General features: G+C 34.9%; 1 protein-coding gene across 1 annotated transcript; it reads left to right on the top strand.

Annotated features, from left to right (window-relative positions):
• The first annotated feature begins 118 nt into the window (after positions 1-118).
• On the top strand, positions 119-20,207 carry spab (space blanket). The gene is made up of 6 exons (XM_053765534.1): positions 119-198; positions 3,689-3,836; positions 8,357-8,495; positions 14,726-14,833; positions 15,254-15,390; positions 19,039-20,207. Exons 1-6 carry the CDS (start codon positions 191-193, stop codon positions 19,156-19,158), a joined length of 660 nt encoding a protein of 219 aa, XP_053621509.1. The 5' UTR covers positions 119-190; the 3' UTR covers positions 19,159-20,207.
• Positions 20,208-20,364: the final 157 nt, after the last annotated feature.

The raw sequence follows: 20,364 nt of genomic DNA, 5'->3' as shown, positions 1-20,364 counted from the left end.
CCCAGATCTAATAACAAATAATACATCACAAGGAACATACTTTTTTTTTACTGGCAGTGTTATCAACTCTGACGTCATCCTCCCGCGTGCAGTGTGAACTCGCCCTTACCAACCCCATTCATGCGCACTGATCGCCCTCGTATAGATCCACACTCCACAGTCTCAAACTACCCGCCAAACCGCTCACACGATGCACCGGTAAGCCTTATTCTATTTTTAAATATCTTCACATTTAAAAATAATAAATTAAAAGAAAAATAAAAACCACAGACATTTTAATGATTTAAAAGCGTCCGTCATTTGACATTCGATATTTGAAGTTCATTTGATGTTTTTCACGCGCGCTTTTCTTTTGTTAATGACAGATACGTAATGACAGACAATTTTAAGTTAATTTGAGGTTATTATCAAATATTACGCAGCTTGTTTTTAGTAAGCATTGTTTTGTTACTTTTGTAACTAATTTGGTAACAGGTAACGTCGGACTTTTTTATTAATATTAATTAGGTACTTTAATTGTTCTTTAACTTTTTAAATTCTGAAAATTTCGTAGTTTTTAGAAAGTTAAAACACCTATCTGGTATTATATAGGAATGGGATGAAATTGTAATATAACCCCATTCCGATATAATGCAGGTTTTTTTTTTAAATTAGAGATAACAATCGATAGAAAAGTAAACTTCGTGTCTGACTTTCCTTGTTCTAACTTCGTCTCTATTCGACTGACTAGGGTCATGAGTTTCATTGACAATGATTGATGGAGAAACGTACTTATGTAGTCCTAATTTCAGGAATAAAACCAGTGATGTAATTTCAGTTTCATCAAGCTTTTATTTTGCAACCGTATGTAAGTATGTGCGTTCGCGTCGAATCTTGTAACTCAATTTTGAAGCAGATCAGACATATTCAACCGATTGAGCTGAAATTTTGTACACACGTTTATTTTGGATGACAATGCATTATTATGATAAGTATGACCTGACGGTGCACCCGGGAACGGTTCCCGAGGGAACTCCTGAATAGATTACTGCACGGTCTTTTTTGTCACGCATTTAATGCAATGAGATCTTTCTACCAACAAAAGCTTGTGTTGAAAATCAAATTTTTGTAAAAAAAACTTCTCTTTGTCTATACACGTCTCTCAAATTTAAAAGAGATCTCTCTTGTCTTCGCGTCTTCGATTTTTTGTCGGATAAAAAACTGACTGATTGACAAAAATTTGTCAAAATCGTTAGAGCAGGTTTTGGAAAACAAAAATATTCAAATAAGTACAATTATTCTTCGTACTCCGTCGAAAAAGAATTTCAATTTCCACAAACACAAAGAAGAACGAATGTTCTTAGATATAGATACAAATAAAGTGTCACGTCGTTATCCCTTGGGTAGACAGAGTCAAGGTAGGTACCCGAAGGCCACATTTAGGTACATATCGGCTGACCCTTGATTGGCTTTTACAATCTGCGTGGGAGAAGCAGGTCGTACATTTTTTTTATTGTTCTATCGCTCCCACTCTAGCAAATTGTAATACAAATTTTCTCTTAATTTTATTATGTCGCCCCCAGGCTAGCAAATATTTTTTTTTTCGTAATTCCATTCCCTGGGGGATATTTTGCATAAATTATTTGGACTTCAGAGGATAATGCTTAAAATTATTCAATTATATGACGACAATGTACGGTTTACGTTTCCTGTTGAGCTTTTTCGATTAGGTTTTTCTCAAAATACGTGGAATTTTTTACAGAAAATTAGGAAAACTGCTTGGGTATAAAATGTTCCATTTGTATTACGGTACTGCAATTTTTATACACTCAGTTTTACTAACGAATCCATTCGCCACAATCACAATCTTCACAATAATTATTGTTGGATTTAAAAAAAATCGGCTTCGGTCGCGTCAATTTCGTGCGTTCGCTAATAACTAAATGAACAAAGTACTAAAATAAGTTTCTTTTTATGACATAAATTTCTCTAAGCGTAAAAACTTTTGCGAAAAATACACAAACATGTGGATTTGTTGGACAGTAATTAATCAGTATTGAAGCTTACATAAAATAATATATTTTTATAAGTATTTAAGTACCTTTGAAAGCAATTTACGTTCAGTGGTACTGACATCAAAGGGCCGATAGTGTTTGTGGCGAATCAGATGAAAAAAAAAATAACGTTCCGTATATTTCAATAGAAAAATACTTGTACAGAATTTTGTCTACCAAATTCGCGACAAATCTACTAACATGACAAATCTACTTTATACCTATCATTCATACGATAGTTTACGTTCACAATTGTGTATGCGATTAATTGCCACTAGATGTCGATAGGTAGTCGTAAAATTCACGTCAGATGCCTTTAAGCTATTTGAACGAGACAACATTAACTTTTTTACTAATAACGGACTAATTCTATATTTTTAACATTAGCTTTTCTTCTTATTGATGTAATTTGTAAAGCTTCACCATTTTTGGCGTTTTCTGTTTGCCCCCAAAGTTGACTTTTACACCGTCAACGTTGACATTAACTTTAACATGCTCAGAAAAGCGCATTTTGTCTGAGCGTCAGCGGCGCGCCGGTGAAAGTCAACGACAAATTTGACGGTGCAACTGACCCTTAACTTTGTGACACACAACAATTATTAAGTTGTTCAATAAAAAATTTTTTTTGTTTATTTAAACTTTGTTGCACAATTTAACAATAATTGTTTAATTTAACTTTGTAACAATTATTGTAAAGTTGTGAAAAAAAATCTTATCATATATAAATTTATATATAAGTTTGCAAACTTAACAATCAATGTTAAGTTATGCAACCAAGATTAAATAAATATTTTTTTTTTTTATTAAATACTTTTTGACACAAATTTTGGTGGTCTTTATATACTCTTTGAGTGAATCGCTCGAATTTTTTTATCTAAAACTAGCGGCCCGTCCCGGCTTCGCTCGGGTAAAAACATAATAAATTATACCCCTAAACCTTCGTCAGGAATCACTCTATCTAATCTATTGGTGAAAACCGCATGAAAATCCGTGCAGTCGTTTTTGAGTTTAAGGCGAACAGACGCGGCAGGGGACTTTGTTTTATAATATATAAAGATAAGATTATAGGTACGATACCAACAGCTCGTCCGCAAAACCATAGCAAATAGTAAAGTATACACGTAAAACTTCCTCAGGAATAGCACTATCTATTGGTGAAAACTATACAGAAATCGCGTTCATACAGACATACAAGACTAGGGATTATATTATGAGTAACGTTAAAGAAACTCGAACATCATAACAGTGAGCAAAATCGAAATTAGTACGACACAAACTTTTCAGTGGGACTTGTACTGTACAGAGTACAGGCGGGTCCATAAATAATTTTATCGTTGCAATTTATGTTTTTGGACAAATGTTCTGTTCAAAACGTGATGCAGCGGACGCGGCTTACGACACACGCCCTAATTATTATCTCATCTAACATCTAACCCATGTAACCATCTATATAGATCCCTAGATAAACCTAGATAACGGACTTACGATTTTTCATGTACTACATACTTCCTTCATGTATATGAACCCTGTTTTACTAACAATAAACATTCTGTAGATTCAGTACGCATATATTTCACTTAATACACCCCTCGCGCTTACCTTCATAGCACGAAAGAGAACATATTACCAGTCTAATATCGTAACTTTGTCCACAGTTCCACCATGGCTACCAACGCTATCCTGGCCCTGGCCTGCGTGGCGTCTGCCCACGCGTGGGGCGGCCTGTTCAACAGGTTCAGCTCGGACATGCTGGCGAACCTGGGTTATGGCAGGGGACCGTACCGCCATTATCCTTACGGCCAGGTCAGTGGGTCAACTTATGGGGGGACACTTAAATAGGAATGAGCACACAGCGCAAGTGTGTTGTGGGCAAGGCTGTAGATTTACAAGCTTACACATATACAGCTGTCTTTTAGCTTTGCTGGTTGGATAGACAACATATATATCACTTGCCTACACGTGGGGCAGTTCCATATTTTTAACTATCAACGACATTAATCCACGTGAGATGAACGGCCAACGTAACGTCACTCTTCTTATGACCAGGGTTAGTGTTTATTCGTAACTAGCTTCGCCCGCGAATTCGCATTAATTTCCCATGGGACCAGATAGTTTTCAGGTATGGTTTCCGCCCTATATCTTCAAACTACAGTATGCAAAATTTCAAGAGGAATAGTTGAATAGATTAGAGCGTGAAAAGTTAACAAATAAACATACTTACTTTCCCCTTTTATAATACTAGCTTTTGCCTGCGACTTCGCTCGCGTTAATTTCCCACGGAAACAGTTATTTTATCGGGATAATTTCCACCCTATATCCTTCTACATACTTCAAACTACATGTGTGCAACATTTCAAGAAGATTGATTGAGTAGATAGAGCGTGAAGAGGTAACAAACAAACTTACTCTCGCATTTCTAATATATGTTAGTATTAGGATAGTTCCGATCAAGACTTGGTCATGCCAAACTTGTCCTTAAGGCAGAAAAAACAAACACAAAAAACGCTGTTTTCATGTTTTCAAGAAATATATATAGACCAAAGCTCTGGCTGTCTGGATACCGAACACCGTGCAAAATTGTGAAGAAACCACTTAAGTGAGAGAAAGTAAGACGTCACTATATTATAGGTAGTAAAGCTCAAAGTCCACTGAAGATTTCTCGACTAGAAGTCGTTTTGATTTCACATTATTCTGCCGTTTATCGACGCATGATCCAAATCGATAAAATCAAAAATTCTAACTAAAATGGAACATGTATTATTTTTGTAACGTGATCATTATATTTTTATAACATTCAATTTTCGGCAATATATTAACGAGATGGCTAAAAATACTTGGCAAAAATTTACATGTGTTAAGATAAATATAGAATGAAAATATCACTTATTTTTATGTATTGATCTCAAAGGGTAGATGTGCTGTGAACCACGATGCCCTTATATCGGCCATTTAGATCAAAATAAATCTTTCTAATAATATCATTTCTATGTAATGTTCTAATACTGGGATGGCTATTTATATTTTTAATCGATTTAGAAATATAATTTAATTCGATCTTTTTGAAATGTTATTATGTTTTTCAATTCGTTAACGGCCCACAGTTGTTCCTTTAATCTGTACTAGCTTTTATCCGCGGATACAACTGCGTTTATTTCGCGCGTCCGCTCGTAACATATCATTGTCGTTATCTCGGCATCTAAGCAACCTATCCAAACTTTTTTGAAGACGGAACGAATTATTCTCACGTAGGGTTGACGTCAGGCAGGCGGCCGGTCGTGAAAATTTGGCCAAATCACATGTATGGATGGATGTAGGGAAGCAAGTGATGGTCGATGAAAACTACTGCACATGAGTCAGAATGATATACAAACTTGTGTGGCATGAGTAGGATTCGAACCTGGGACCTTTCGGTTCACAGGCGGGCGTCTTAACCATTACACCACCACCGCTTCATTTATTATAACAACATAAGCAAATAGGTACATTGAAGGCGCGGCTGTTGCGTGGGCGACGACACGGTCATAAAACTTTTAATGCCCATACACTATCCCCGAACTCGAAAGCCGATGCCGAATATATGTGGCGTTCCAAGCGTTTAGGTAGTATGGTAAACATATTTTGTTTAAAGATTTCAACAATGTACATTAAAAAAAATACATATTTTTTTTACAAAATTTATTATCACAAATAATAAAGAGATTCCACAGCTCGTCGCCGCTTGGAAGGGTTCCAAGAAGGCTGGCAGCATTACCCCTCTGAACCGTTATGGCAATCCTCTGTGCAAAGTAAGTGCCCGCACTTGGATCGCCCGTTCGGAGTCGCGCTGAAATCTCAGTCAAAAAGAATTTTGCCTCGGGATCCCATGGGCCCATCGTCTCAACAGAAAAGGGCACAAAAATGTACTTAGCTCGACTCCAAATCACCATATTTATAATAGTTGATCATATGGAATAAAAAAACAATTAAGTTTATTCGTATTTATTGTAAAAAAAAATTTTTTTTTTACAATAAATGTAAAAAAAAAAAATTGTAAAAAAAAATTTTTTTTTTACAATAAATGCGTTCACACTTACAAAAATCAAATTGTTCAGAGAGTTCCAGATACCTACTAAACATACAATTGCAATTGTTTCACGTTTTTTGGAGTCGTTTATTGTAGGAAAACGTAGCCCTTTTCATGTTGCATTAAAATCAATTAAATGTAAATAACATTTAAAAAAATCAAAATTCTTTATTCAATTTAGGATGATATACATCACTTATTGACGTCAAAAAAAAAAACTTAAACTAAGTCTACTGCCGGCTTCCCAAGCGCAGGTGAAGAGGAAGCGGCGCAACAAACTTCACCGCGGCCTTTTCTCCAAACACGTCAATTAACAATAAAAGTTGTATTTCCAATAAAATTATTGAAAATTGTCACAGAATATATATATATATATATATATATATATATATATATATAATGATGTAATTTTGTATAAGACCTATATTTGTTAATTGACGTCCTTGGAGAAAAGGTTTGTAAGTTTGTTGCACCGCTATATATATAAATAAAAAGCTAAATGTACAAAACGTACGTAATAATGTCATAAATCAATTACATATGTTATGAGGATACTGCACCATGCTTGGGCCAAACATTATTGTCGTTCACATAATCATCAGACTTGTAATATGCCTTTTTACAAAGTACTTCTTTTATATAATTTCTAAATTTTTTGTCCGGCAGATCAAGAATCCATTTAGGCAATTTGTTATAAAAACGGATACAGTTCCCAACAAAAGACGTTCTAACTTTGGCCAAACGATGCCCGGGGACAGACAATTTATCTTTATTACGTAAGGCTCTATCAGCACCAACTTTTTTAAATAAGTTTAAATTTTCCCGGACATGCATAATGTTGTCAAATATGTATTGAGAGGGTAAAGTTAAAATATTAATATCTTTAAAAAAATCTCTAAGGGAATCCCTTCTCCTCAAACCATATAATAAAATAAATTAATTAACAAATATATTAGGACAAATCGCACAGATTGAGCTAGCCCCAAAGTAAGTTCGAGACTTGTGTTATGAGATGCTAATTCAACGATACTATATTTTATAACAAATACATATATAGATAAACATCCAAGACCCATCCAAGATCATTTTCCATCATGACCCCACCGAGGATCGAACCCGGGACCTCTCGGTTCAGAGGCAAGCACTCTACCACTGCGCCACCGAGGTCGTCAAATAAAATCATAAAATGAACATTTTGTAAAATTCTTATTTCACAAAATCTTAAATATGATGGAAACTAGAATCTGTCCAGTGGCACCCTTTTTCTTGGAACGCCCTAAATACCTATAGGTACTTAAATGATAAAGAAAAAGATGGTCTTTGCTTTTATATAATTAATTTTGAGAAGGATTGGTCCTAGATAAACATTCCCGGAGGCACTGTACTCCTGTGCAAACGTTTGTTTTACAAGAAAACTGTGAGATAAATGTGATTTTTATTAAATAACTAGAGGCTCGTCCCGCCTTCGCACGTGTTTAAACATAATTAATTATACACCTAAACCTTACTATGGAATCACACTATCTATTGTCGAAAACCGAATGAAAATACGTTCATTAGGTTTTAAGTTTATCGCGAACAGACAGACAGACGCGGCAATGGACTTTGTTTTACAATATTTATAAGCATATATTTCCTACCTACATATATTCTTGAAGGCACAATTTTTTTTGTTATTGTTAATTTTTGGCCCATGCTAAATTATATTGATTTTTAAGGTTACTTAACAATTAATTAAAGGTTAATAAAATATCGCAGCTGGCGGCAAAATGCGATGGTCCTACGAATTTATAACAATAAATATAAATATATAATATACATCCCAATAAGTTATGCCAACAACTGACGAGGAATAGAAACAGAAAGGAGATGCTTTTGCCCAGCAATGGGACCTGATAGCTATAAAAATGGTTACTTGTAATTAAAATTTGATTCGCGTCAATATTCAGTCCGTTTAATCAACGAACAACGCGACACAATTTCCATTACGATTTTATTTAACTACAATAAGTGCGCACCTTTATCTTTGACGTTGATTATAACCAGCGCAGAAAAACGCAAAATACGCCATTTCGGCTAAACGTAAGCGGCGCGCAGGTTAAAGTCAACATTAAAGTTGACTGTTGCAACTCAGTTATATAGGTACAACTCACAGGCGAATCGTCAAAGTTTTAAGTTATTTTTCACGCAAACCTTAGGCCTTGGGGCGTCACAGCTCCGTATGAGAAAGTGGGAGAACAATGAATGTTTGTCTCTCCAGGTGGAAGCCGACGAGGTTTACCCCGAAGGCCTGGAGTCCAACCGCATCGACGAGGTGGTAGAGGAGACGGCCCATTGCTACAGCGCCCCTTGCGGCACCAACGGTGACTGCTGCCGTGGCCTGCTGTGTTTGGAGACAGGTAAGGACACGTTTGACCTCAACCCGAATGGGAAGTAAATAAAGCCCGCGAAACGGACAGAAAAAAATGTCTCGCTTTCAGGAAACACTGAGTTAAACTTTGTTCTAATTGGCATGCTTTGATTAATTGGCATGCATACCAGCGGAAGACTATAAAATATTAGTGCTAACTGCTAATCCGCCGTTTTTATCCCCCGGCGCAAAAAGAGGGGTGTTATAAGTTTGACCACTAAGTGTTTCTGTCTGTCTGTGTAAGTGGCACCGTAACGGGTGAACCGATATGGATGCGGTATTCTTTTTATTTGATAGCTAATTTATATGCGGTGGTTCTTAGTTCTTAGTTCTTATGTTTGGTCAAAATCAACACGTTAAGCCATTCAAAAGTTGTAGCGAAATTAATATTGAAAGTCGGGGTTTTTTTTTAATTTGTCTAACAAATATGAACTTGTGAATGTTTTCATTTATACATATACATATTTTTCGCACAATAAAGTTTGTACAAACAAACAATTTTTAAGCAGTAATGTTGGCTCCTGATACATACAGTTTTTAACGTTTATTACAGACAATTAAAACAACATTAATATAACAACACATAATTTATCTTCATATAAATATTATAGTTTGTTCATTAGAATTGCAAATAGAGAGAATTTACTATATGAAATTGACTCCAGTAATATTTTTGCTGTGAATATGGCTATACATTTTAATGCGCGTGCGCTACTCAGTTTTATTTATGTTTAATTACTGTCGTATGTTGAGCGTGGACTTAAAACTATTTTCAGTTCAAAAATAAAGTGAACAATTCTATATTACATATAATTCTATTGCGTTTTTTGAAAAAAAAAAATCATAACGTGTCTTAGCTTTAGCTTAGCTTAAGCTTATATATAATAAGCTTTAATTTAGCTTGCAATGTATTCGGGTGGTATATTGTAACACAATTTTGAAACTCATATCATCAACCGATCGAGCTGAAATTATGTACACACGTTTAGTTTGAATGAAAATGCATTACTATGACAAGCGTGATCTGATGGTGTACCCAACACCCAAGGCTGGCTCCTGGCGACGACTTCATCATCAACGACTTACCGCAAGGAGTTTTCATCCAGAAATACCCACGAGAGCGGAGCCCCGGATCGCAGCTAGTTTTAATATAAATTATCTTTCAGTTTTTCCATAAGGTTGACTGGTATAGAGAACGCTTTTAGTACTCATTAAGTCCGCTATCTGTATCGTACTCGTAAATAAAATTTGAGTAAATAAAATATTGTGACAAACAGACAACCTTTTGTTCCAAGATCAACTCGTGTTAACATCCATTATGTAACATTAGACCTTAGTAATGGAACCACTAATTGGGGTCGGCCGACTTGATCAAGTTACCCCAAAAACATATACAAAAATCCTCTTGGTTTTATCTATACTATTAAGAGATAGGCGTTTGTGGGTTTGTATGTTTGAGGCGGGTAATCTCCGAAACTACAGAACCGATTTCAAAAATTCTTCCATCATTAGAAAGGTACATTATCCAAGATTATTATAGGTTATATTTTATCACAAAATTCCCACGGGACCACATCTAGTCGATAATAAAGTATTAGTTGTTCGCCGCGAACTTTGACCTCGCGAACACAATAAATTTTTGGGTTATTGTATATTCGTCACAAAGTTAATTCGTCACGAAAAATTGTATGTGTAAATTTGTCACACTTATAATATATATAAATATTAATTTTGATTATTGTAAATTCGTCACATCGTTATTTTCAGTACAGACAGCGGAAAAAATCAAACAATAAATAGAATAAAAAAGTTATTTACTTTTAATCAACATCATCAGTTTCAACAGTAGTTCTCAAGTAGCCGACTTGCCCACATTATAATTATAAATAAAAAAGATAATTCAATCACAGTTATCATCGTCATGTCTTTAAATTTTACCTTAGTACTTACTACCTGTAAGTACTTTCTTAATTTAAGATTTATTTTCTCTCATTCCAAGCGCTCATAATCTTTCGTAAGCTCATAAGTTTGCTTGCTATCGCTACTTCATGCAAAAAGTATGTAAAATGTGAAATTGTGACGAATTTACAGTAACCCTTACCTACCTATTAATAATTAACACATTTTTTTAATACACGTGACGAATTTACTTTGAATGTGTGGAAAGTACAAAAACGTGACGAATTAACTTTGTGACGAATATACAATAACCCAAATTTTTGATGAGTTTTTACCATTTAAAAATTTTAATATTGTGTTCGCGAGGTCTAAGTTCGCGGCGAACAACTAATAGGTAATAGTATTTGTTCATGTGACATAGATGTTCATGTCAAACAACAAAAAATACAATTTTTCACACAGATAAGGACATTACACGTTGTTGTATCTGTGAATTTTCACAACAAATAAACGACATACAGTTTAAATAAGAAATCAAGAGCTAAAAGGGCTTATCCTTTTCCAGCAACATTCAGAAAAAAAAAGCTTTATTTGAATTTGTAAGAACTCCGTCCTCACTGAGCAACGCCAGCCGAACGACGCTGTGCGAGGCAATGTGTATGGCTATTAGGCTTGTACGCTCAAGGCCGGCTCTCACAGATCATTCTATAGTTTAACAAATCCATCGCCTGACTTATTGACGAAAGACTAGCTGTTTCCCGCATCTCCGCTCATTGTCACTCCCATCTTTGGTGTCTGGGGGTAGGCATTTGGAAAAATAATAACCTATATTTGCCTAATTTTTCGGGTATGTATCTATATAAAATTTGGTTTAGTGGTTTAACTATAAAAGCGTGACACAAATAGACTTTGGTTATAACAAATAGTAAGAGTAGCAGGATTATGTTGACAATACAGGCCACACGTAGATTTGTGGTATACACACATTTTGTGGTATAGAATATCTGATGGCATTAACTCTTTTGGCATAACATACAATTTTGTGTTAAAATGTAAATAAATAGATACTTACGTATCGCGCTGCGTTGCGCTGCTTTATCAAATTGGTAGCTAAGCCAGGACGGTGGCGGTTGAAACTCAACAATCACAATCTCGGGGCTTTTGCGCAACATATATTTTCTATTTCCTTCGCTTCCGTTGTTATTTATGTCGGATGCAAATCTCGGTTTCTTGGAAAACTCGGCCCCTACTATAGCACTGGTTTGTTGGATTTTCCAATATTAATTCAATTAAAGTGTCGGAGTTTTTATCGTGGGTTGGATAGCAAATAGACACTAGGCAGTAGGTAGTAAAGTAAATTTATTATAAAACTTAAGGTAAGACCCTTATTGGGTCTGGTCTTATTATTTTATTTAATGTTTATAAATTTATCACGGCCAGGGTGGCCGTGCCTCGCTAGCTTGATCGTAATGTTTACGCGTCAAAGTGTTCGAGCGGATTTGGAAGTTAAAAATTTATGACAGTAGATCCAAATGTGCAGGCGCAGGCGAAATACATCCAAAGTGATTCCAAACAAAGCGTAGCTGCGTTACAAAAGTTTTTATTTGAGAATATTTAAATTAAATAATTGGTAATTTGGTGTGAGCTCGTGATATTGGTTTTCTCATGATATTCTTGCAACATTTGATAATAAATAAATAAATATATTAGGACAAATCACACAGATTGAGTTAGCCCCAAAGTAAGTTCGAGACTCGTGTTATGGGATACTAACTCAACGATACTATATTTTATAACAAATACATATATAGATAAACATCCAAGACCCGGGCCAATCAGAAAAAGATCGTTTTCCATCATGACCCGACCGGGGATCGAACCCGGGACCTCTCGGTTCAGTGGCAAGAACCTTACCACTGCGCCACCGAGGTCGTCAAATAATATTTTGATATAATTTGACGACCATAATAATTGATGATTAAAAATCCTACTAATCCACAAATTGACTTGGGGCGAAAATACATTTTTGTATGGTCTGATTTTGATGAAATTTAAAAGGTATGTAGGATCTGTCAATAGAATCTTTCAAGTTCGTGTGACAACAAAATCGGTTAAGTCCTTTTTTTGAAATATTCACAATTCGCCGTCACAAGCGTCCGTCTAAGTTCGCGGCAAACAACTAGGATTACAGATGAGGAGAGATCCTACCTATAGGAGCGTTACCCTAAAACACTAATAAATTAATTAAAAATTTAAGATACTCCCGAAAAAGACGTCTCATTTTACCGTAGAAGAAGACAAGATTCCAGAACGTGCAACGTGTGTGTATGTTTCGTGGTAGACCTTCTGGAATCTTGTCTTCTTCTACTTTCGTCCATATAAAGTTTAGTGTTATAGTTGTGTAGTAATGCCACCCTTCCGGACATTTCTTAAAAGCACTGACCAGTACTTCTCACATTTATTTAAGTGAAAGTCTAAAAGGATTTTCGGGTGAGACGCGTTTATGTCAACACGTCCTGTCTTAATGGCGCTTGCGATTTATATTTGTTTTCGACTGCCAACGACAGGAGTTATACTTATGTTTAACGTGTCAATGTATCTGTATGTCTGTCCGCGGCATCGTAGCGATCAAACGGCTGAACCGATTTTGATCCAGTTTTTTTTTTAGTTTGAAGGAGAATTTAATCGAGAGTGTTCCTAACTATGTTTGGAAAATGTGTGTTTGTTTGGAAATCATCAACTCTTTTCTAGCATAAGAAATGACAGGAACTTCGGTTTCGGATTCTTAAATTTTTAGTTAGTTTAAGTTAACTTAAGTTTAGTTTTTATTTAATTGATATCATATATTTACACAAGTTATAAAAACCTTTCTTTATTAAAAAAAAAAACCTTTCTTTAAAAATGAGTTTTTTTTTATTTCAAAATGAATTCGAGTCACATTCGAGTTTCCATAGTAACACGTTATTATACTCGTGTGCAAAATATATCAAAATTTTCTCTGAAAATATTGCAGGAATTTACATACACGTTATGTTATGCGAGTTTTAGTTATTACTGTATAAGTACTTATATAGATACAAATACAATTTCACGTCTAGAAGAGGAATATAGGTATAGACCTATATTCCTCTTCTTCTTTGCGTGTCGAAGATCTCCAATGATATTTTTTTAATAAGTGGGTCTAGAATAGGACCACTCATCCCGTGAATGCGTACGAGGTGACTAAGGGACACACAACCTAGGTAGCTGATTACTTACCATTCCCAAGGAAGATGTTATAACTGAAACTGAATTACAGAGATGTGTATAACTGAAAATCCGTTAAAATAATGTACAAAGGCGATTTGGTCCTTTCATTCACGTCTACCCTACTAATTTCACTAAATGAAGTCAAGAGTGAATATCTCCGTGGGGATATTAGCAACAAAATTAATTAATTCGTGAGATTTGCCGAAGTCATTACTTTAATTAAACCGGTACGTTGAAACATACAATCAATTTAATAGCGTTACATTTAAAATGCTAAAGGTGAGTTGCACTTGTCAACTTTGATGTTGACTTTAACCTGTGCCCCGCTGGCGTTTAAACAAAATGGTGTTTTTCTGCGCAGTTCAAAGTTAACGTGAAAGTTGACTGATGCAAACCTCACCACTTTCTGATAAATTATCTTCTTTCTTTTGTCCTTCTCTATACTAATAAATTTGAGTTTACAAACAAAAATACAAATCATTTCTGTTTATAATCCTTATCCTTACTATATTATAAAACAAAGTCCTCTGCCGCATCTGTCTGTCTGTTCGCGATAAACTCAAAAACTACTGCACGGATTTTCTGCGGTTTTCACAAATAGATAGTATGGTTCCTGAGGAAGGTTTAAGTGTAACATTTATTATGTTTTTACCCGAGCGAAGCCGGGACGGGCCACTAGTGTTAGTATAGATGGAAGAATGAATAGCTTATAAGGGCCTATTTAAAATTTTTTTAATAATTATTATTGTCATTTGATACATAAATTTAATAAAAAGTGTGTAAACTACAGTTACTTTCATTGTCCTACAATCTGTACTCACTATATATATACTATATTATTATAAAGAGGTAAGCGTTTGTATGTTTGAGGTGGGTAAACTCCTAAACTACCAAACCTTTGTCAAAAATTCTTTCACCATTAGAAAGGTACATTATCGAAGATTGCTATGGGCTATATTTTATCTCAAAATGCCCACGGGAGCGAAGCCCCGGGCAACATATACTTATGTATAATTAGGATAGGATGTAAAAAAAATCGGACGTGTATTAAAATCCATAATTTGTCAACAGAGGACGGAGGGCGTTGCCTCCCAGCATTCTCGGGACGGAAACTCGGCGAGATATGTAACAGAGAGAATCAATGTGATGCTGGACTGGTCTGCGAGGAAGTTGTGCCAGGTTTGTGTAACACTTCATGGAGAATACAATGGCAAACCACTCCAATAATGGGCTGCACAACGATTATTACAATGTTTCGCGCTGCTCAGTGAACATTGAAGAATTTTTTAATTTATTTTAGTGGAATTAAAGTTTAAATATATAAAAATAGTTAGATTGGTGTGAAATAAATATTTTGTTTATTTTATTTCAAATCTTTGCAAACCCTTACTAAAAATAGGTAACAATCTTGATGTTCGTGTAGTCTGAGGGTCCGCTAATTGAAATTCTTTGATAATGCTTGGAGATTTGATGAACATTCCCAAAAAATTGTGGCAAGTTGGAATTAGTTTGGACGCTCCTTAGGTAGCGTGGCCTCTGTTCTGTTCCGATTCCGATTAACTCGTGTGGTATTTGGTTCATAAAGCTGTAATCGCACAGGTGAAATGCATGTTTGCCGTCCGCCATCTGCCGGCCACAAGCAATATAATGAAGACTGTAACGCGTCCAGCGAGTGTGACATTACACGCGGCCTGTGCTGCCTAATGCAACGCCGCCACCGACAGAAACCCAGGAAGGTCAGTCTTGTACACTTATGTCCTAGCTTATGTAGCTGTTGCCCGCGGCTTCGCCCGCGTAAGTTATTCTAAGCGGAACATAATGTTTCTGCCCCCATTATAGGCAATTGGGGATTGATTTTTGATAATAAAAATCTACCCTATGTTTGAACGAGAGCCTTTAACTATATGCATGTCGAATTTCGTCAATATCGGTCTAGCTGTTTAGCCTTGAAAGCGGAACAGATAGACAGATTGACAGACAGACAGAATTTCGCATTTATAATATAATTATGGATTATGGATGGATGCCGGCTCCAGACTGTCGCCAAACAGTTTGCCATACTTTGGCGGATTCGGCACACATTGCTGGTGTTTCATTGCGGTAAATGAAACCACTCATACTAATTACGCAATGTTCACGCATTCGCGTCGGAGTTCGGGGACAGTGTGGAGCTGGCACTAGGATTTTTCTCAAACTCTAACTCAAATATCTTTATTGCAATAACTGTGTAGTATAAGGTGTAGACGGCACGCACGTACATTACAAAAGGTTCAACAGTTCGCCCTTACAGGCGTGCAATATTAGCGTTAAGTTACACTTATGACACAATGTTCTACATTTGGGTACATACAGTACTTACAAATTAAACTTTTTGAACAATATACCTATAGGCACCATTTGTCTTAATTGCACATAATATAATAATTATATTTGTGGAATACATAGTTACAAATACACATGGTAACCTCTGTAACGGGAGCGAGGTGTTATGCCGTCAGAAAAGGAGATATCTTACCGCCAGGATCAGTGTGTTGTCAGGAAACAATGAAATGCTGTTCCTAAGACGTCATGTCGGAGGCTATATTTATGCATCCAATTATAAAAACTTCGACTACGCGTTCTAGGCTTGTCTTGATGTTTATTGAACTACGGCGCGAAATTAACGAACCTCTCTCTCGTCTAAGCGTTTTCCCGGTTACCTCTCAGCCATTGAGCGTCGGAGCCCGGGTCCTCTCTCCTACTTTTTCGTTTCCACTTCGCACGGCAGTTGTCAGACTATATTGGCACGCATGTCATCCTTGACGATATAAAGCGAACGTTTCTTGGACAGCGTCAAAGTAAAGAACACTTGGCGTATATATTTTTTCCATTAACCATTCTTAGGCTAGGACAAAAGCTGCGCTGTACGGAGCGGGCCATATCAGCATTTTGTTCATAACCAGCAGGGCGTAGTGCTCGCCAATAGAATTTCGTATTTTTTTTATATTCGACATTCTATTTTGATGTTCGAAACTTCGAAATCATGTAGTTAATATAAAACTTTCGTCCACAGGCGCTTGTTTAAAACAGTTTGTAAAGTAATTTGTTTTGGATTCGAACAGGGAATTTGTATGGAACATTCATAGAGTCGAAGACAATAACTTTAGTAAAAAGTAATTTGAATAAAGTTAGGGATTTTTGTTCATTCGCTCTAATAAACAAAGCAATCTAGTGTAAAAAATCTTTCAAAAAAGGAATGACCTCAATTCGCTTAGTTTTGTTTAAATTTAAATGAACTACCCCTAGCCCGCGGCTACGCCCGCGTGAATTTATCTGTGAAAGCGAAACAGACGATTTTCTTACAAACTTTTCCCCCAATTATAGTCACTTGGGGGTTGATTTTTGGGAAAAAAAAGTAGCCTATGTTGGAACGGGGGTCTTTAACTACATTCATACCAAATTTCATCAAAATTGGACCAACGGTTTAGCCGTGAAAGCGGAACAGACAGACAGACAGACTTTCGCATTTATAATTTTAAGTATAGATTATCCAATGACGTCATCGAGTGTGCATTGCTAACACTGATGTTGCCACTAGAAGTTGGTAGTGGTAAAAGTCGTGGTCAGATGCCTTTAGGCGACTAGAATAAAATCTGACACCTGTGCACAACACACTCGATAAGAAAGAAAGAAAGAAAGAAAGAAAGAAAGGGTTCTTTCTTTCTTATCGAGTGTGTTGTCATAATTTATTCTAGTCACCTAAAGGCATCTGACATGACATTCACAACTACCTACGAACATAAATAGTATAATGGTTAATTTTATTACAAGTAGTATTTCATCTCTTTTATGATACTATAATTATAGGTTTTTTTTGTTAAGTTTTCGCCACTGTTTTGTCTACCATGGTATGATAGGGACCAACACTGTCCAAGTAAGTCTCTTTCGGCATTTCTTCTCAGCAGTGGTCGTTCCGAAACGCCAGTAGTTTGTAGCTTGTGAGAAACTACTATTTAATATAAAAATTGACGTGAAAAAGCGCCTGTGAATGTCTAATTTATGAATAAATTATTTGAATTTGAATATCGAACATGTTATTTTTATTGTAAAATGTTTCTCATAATAACTGTTTCTGCCAAAATAAATTTAAAAAAAAAAAAATATTTTTTTTTTAAACAGTGTTGCCAGTCTCATCACGATCCTACCAAAGCCGCAACTTCTGCGAACAACGAGGCGACATTATTGAATTTTCTTTACGTGCCTTGAGGCTGTTTTGGGAAATTCTAATTATGAGAGAGATATAGTCCTTTTTGTCACACGCTGTTTGATGAATTTTCAAGAATTTTATTATATAAAATAAAAATTATAATTGTGAAATGTGATTATAGCTTCTATTTTTCTTATTGTGAAATTTTTTTAAATGAGTTTTTTTTTTTAATGATGAATAGTTATAACATGAAAAGTGGGTAGGTTGAAAAGACAGATCGCAATTAAAATGATAACTAATTCCTATTCCTAGTAACAAATGTGATTCAACACCATATATGTAAATTAAATACGATTCTTAATTTCTACCATAAATATTATTATAAAGAGGTAAGCGTTTGTGAGTATATATGTTTGAGGCGGGTAATCTCGGAAACTACTGAACCGATTTCAAAAATTCTTTCACCATTAGAAAGCTACATTATCTAAGATTGCTATAGGCTACATTTTATCTCAAAATTCCCACGGGAGCGAAGCCCCGGGCAACATCTAGTGTAATATAAGAAATAGAAGACGAATATTTTAAACTTTATATGCGGCGTGTGGTTCCGGCCTAGAATAGGACCACTCCGTATCCTCCAGTGGATGTCGTGCGAGGCGACTAAGAGACACACAGCCTAGGCAGCTGATAGACAACAATAGCATTACAAGGAGAGTTGACGTCAGGCTGGTTGTAAAATAACGGGCAAATAAACTTGTCTATTATTACAGACAAGGAATTAAAATTACAAGAAATGTCCTTTTTCACAAGTATAACGAACTATTCTTTGAATTTTATTTTTTCATCTCATTATTATTTACAAAAATAAATTAAAAAGCATGTGTAAACAAATACATTTAAATAGATGCTTGAGTATTTTCAAAAAAACATAATATCTTGCTTGTAATGTTATATGGGTATGTTGATTAGTGAGTGAAGAGCACCTGCTTCTCTCTAATGACAATACTGTACGTCGGCGTAAGACGAAAAAGATGAATTAATTCGGCCGAACTGGCATGGTCTCTATAGCTCAGTGGTCAAGAGCACTGTCCCAGATAGACAGGGGCGCGGGTTCAATTCCCGCTCGGTTCCAGAATTTTTTCATCTCATTATTATTTAAATTTATTATATAACAAATCCATTTAAACATTTTTTACAGAGCTGCGGATATTTCAAGGAACCCCTCGTGTGTATCGGACCGGTAGCCACTGATCAAATACGCGAGTTTGTTCAGCACACCGCTGGCGAAAAGCGCATTGGCGTGTACAGACTGCACTAAACACGCCAGGACCAAATTACTCTGCGTGTAATAAATATTACATTGTTACATTTTTATTTGCGTTATTTATCTGTGTCCTGAATTGTGGTAAACATTTTATTTTGTCATATATTACATTCTTTAAGAAGTGGGGGAATGTTAATTTATATTGAATAATGTTTGAACGGAGTGGCGAAACAAATGGCAAGTATTGTATCGAATTATTGAAAAGGAACAAGTAGGAAAAATGTTTAGGAAAAGAATTTTAATAAATAAAAGGAAAACTTATTTTTTTTTTTACGTTTATTGAGTGAATAATTTTTGTACGGATTTATCTTGCAAATTGTTACGTTGTATTCCCAAATTGTGTATTATATACTATACGCAGAGTAAAATTTTTTGCAATCAATTCATTTTTACTAATAAAATAATAAACTCAAAAGACAATACGACCGTTGTTGAAATTTTGAATGACAAAATAAATTTTATTGGTAAAAATGATTTTGAGTGATGAGAGGAAAAATGTTAAGAGTTTTTTGTATAACACTTGAAGCGTTACTATTAATTTGTTTTAACTGAGTAATGAATAGACATTTTTTATTATTTTTTTTATTTTTTTTTTAAAGCAGTTAAACTGATTCATTTATTAAAAATAATAACTGAGCAAATGAAATAAATACTTTTAACATTTTTTCTTGATTTTTTTTATTATTATTTTAAAATTACATTGATCAAACTGAAATATGAAATAAAAATAAAAAAAACGAACATTTATTTTTTTTACACCTTTTCAAATTGATTATTTCACAAATTATCATGTGGAATATAAAATACACGCTATAAAAAAAATATCATGTTTGTTTGTATCTTAACATTGTATTAAATGATGGCACTTGCCCATTTGACAAACTTATACATATATTAAATTATTTGATCAATGTAATTTTAAATAGAGACGGATTGAAAAATGATATATGCTTTGGAAAATGGTCAATCGATTCGCTCCCTTTAATTTCGAAAAAAGCTTGAGAAAAATACAAAAAGATTAATAGAAAAAAAAAAAAAAACAAGACATATCATTTTTTGTTTTATTTTAATAATTATGTAGTCTTTAGAGTTAGTGATAATTAAATGTTTAAAAATTAATTCGTACTTATGAATGTTAATTAAATGGAAAGCGATCGTTTGAGTCGCATCTTATTACTAGAACATATTAATGTGTTTTAA

The sequence above is a fragment of the Plodia interpunctella genome, chromosome 27 (assembly GCF_027563975.2).
Source record: "Plodia interpunctella isolate USDA-ARS_2022_Savannah chromosome 27, ilPloInte3.2, whole genome shotgun sequence".
Classification (NCBI taxonomy): domain Eukaryota; kingdom Metazoa; phylum Arthropoda; class Insecta; order Lepidoptera; family Pyralidae; genus Plodia; species Plodia interpunctella.
This window is presented reverse-complemented; position numbering and strand designations above follow the sequence as displayed.

Bases quoted from the DNA above. Each gene is read 5' to 3' on its own strand.
- spab (XM_053765534.1), top strand. The intron at 8,496-14,725 runs GTAAGGACACGT...ATTTGTCAACAG, and splicing joins CCTGCTGTGTTTGGAGACAG to AGGACGGAGGGCGTTGCCTC. The intron at 15,391-19,038 runs GTCAGTCTTGTA...CATTTTTTACAG, and splicing joins ACCGACAGAAACCCAGGAAG to AGCTGCGGATATTTCAAGGA.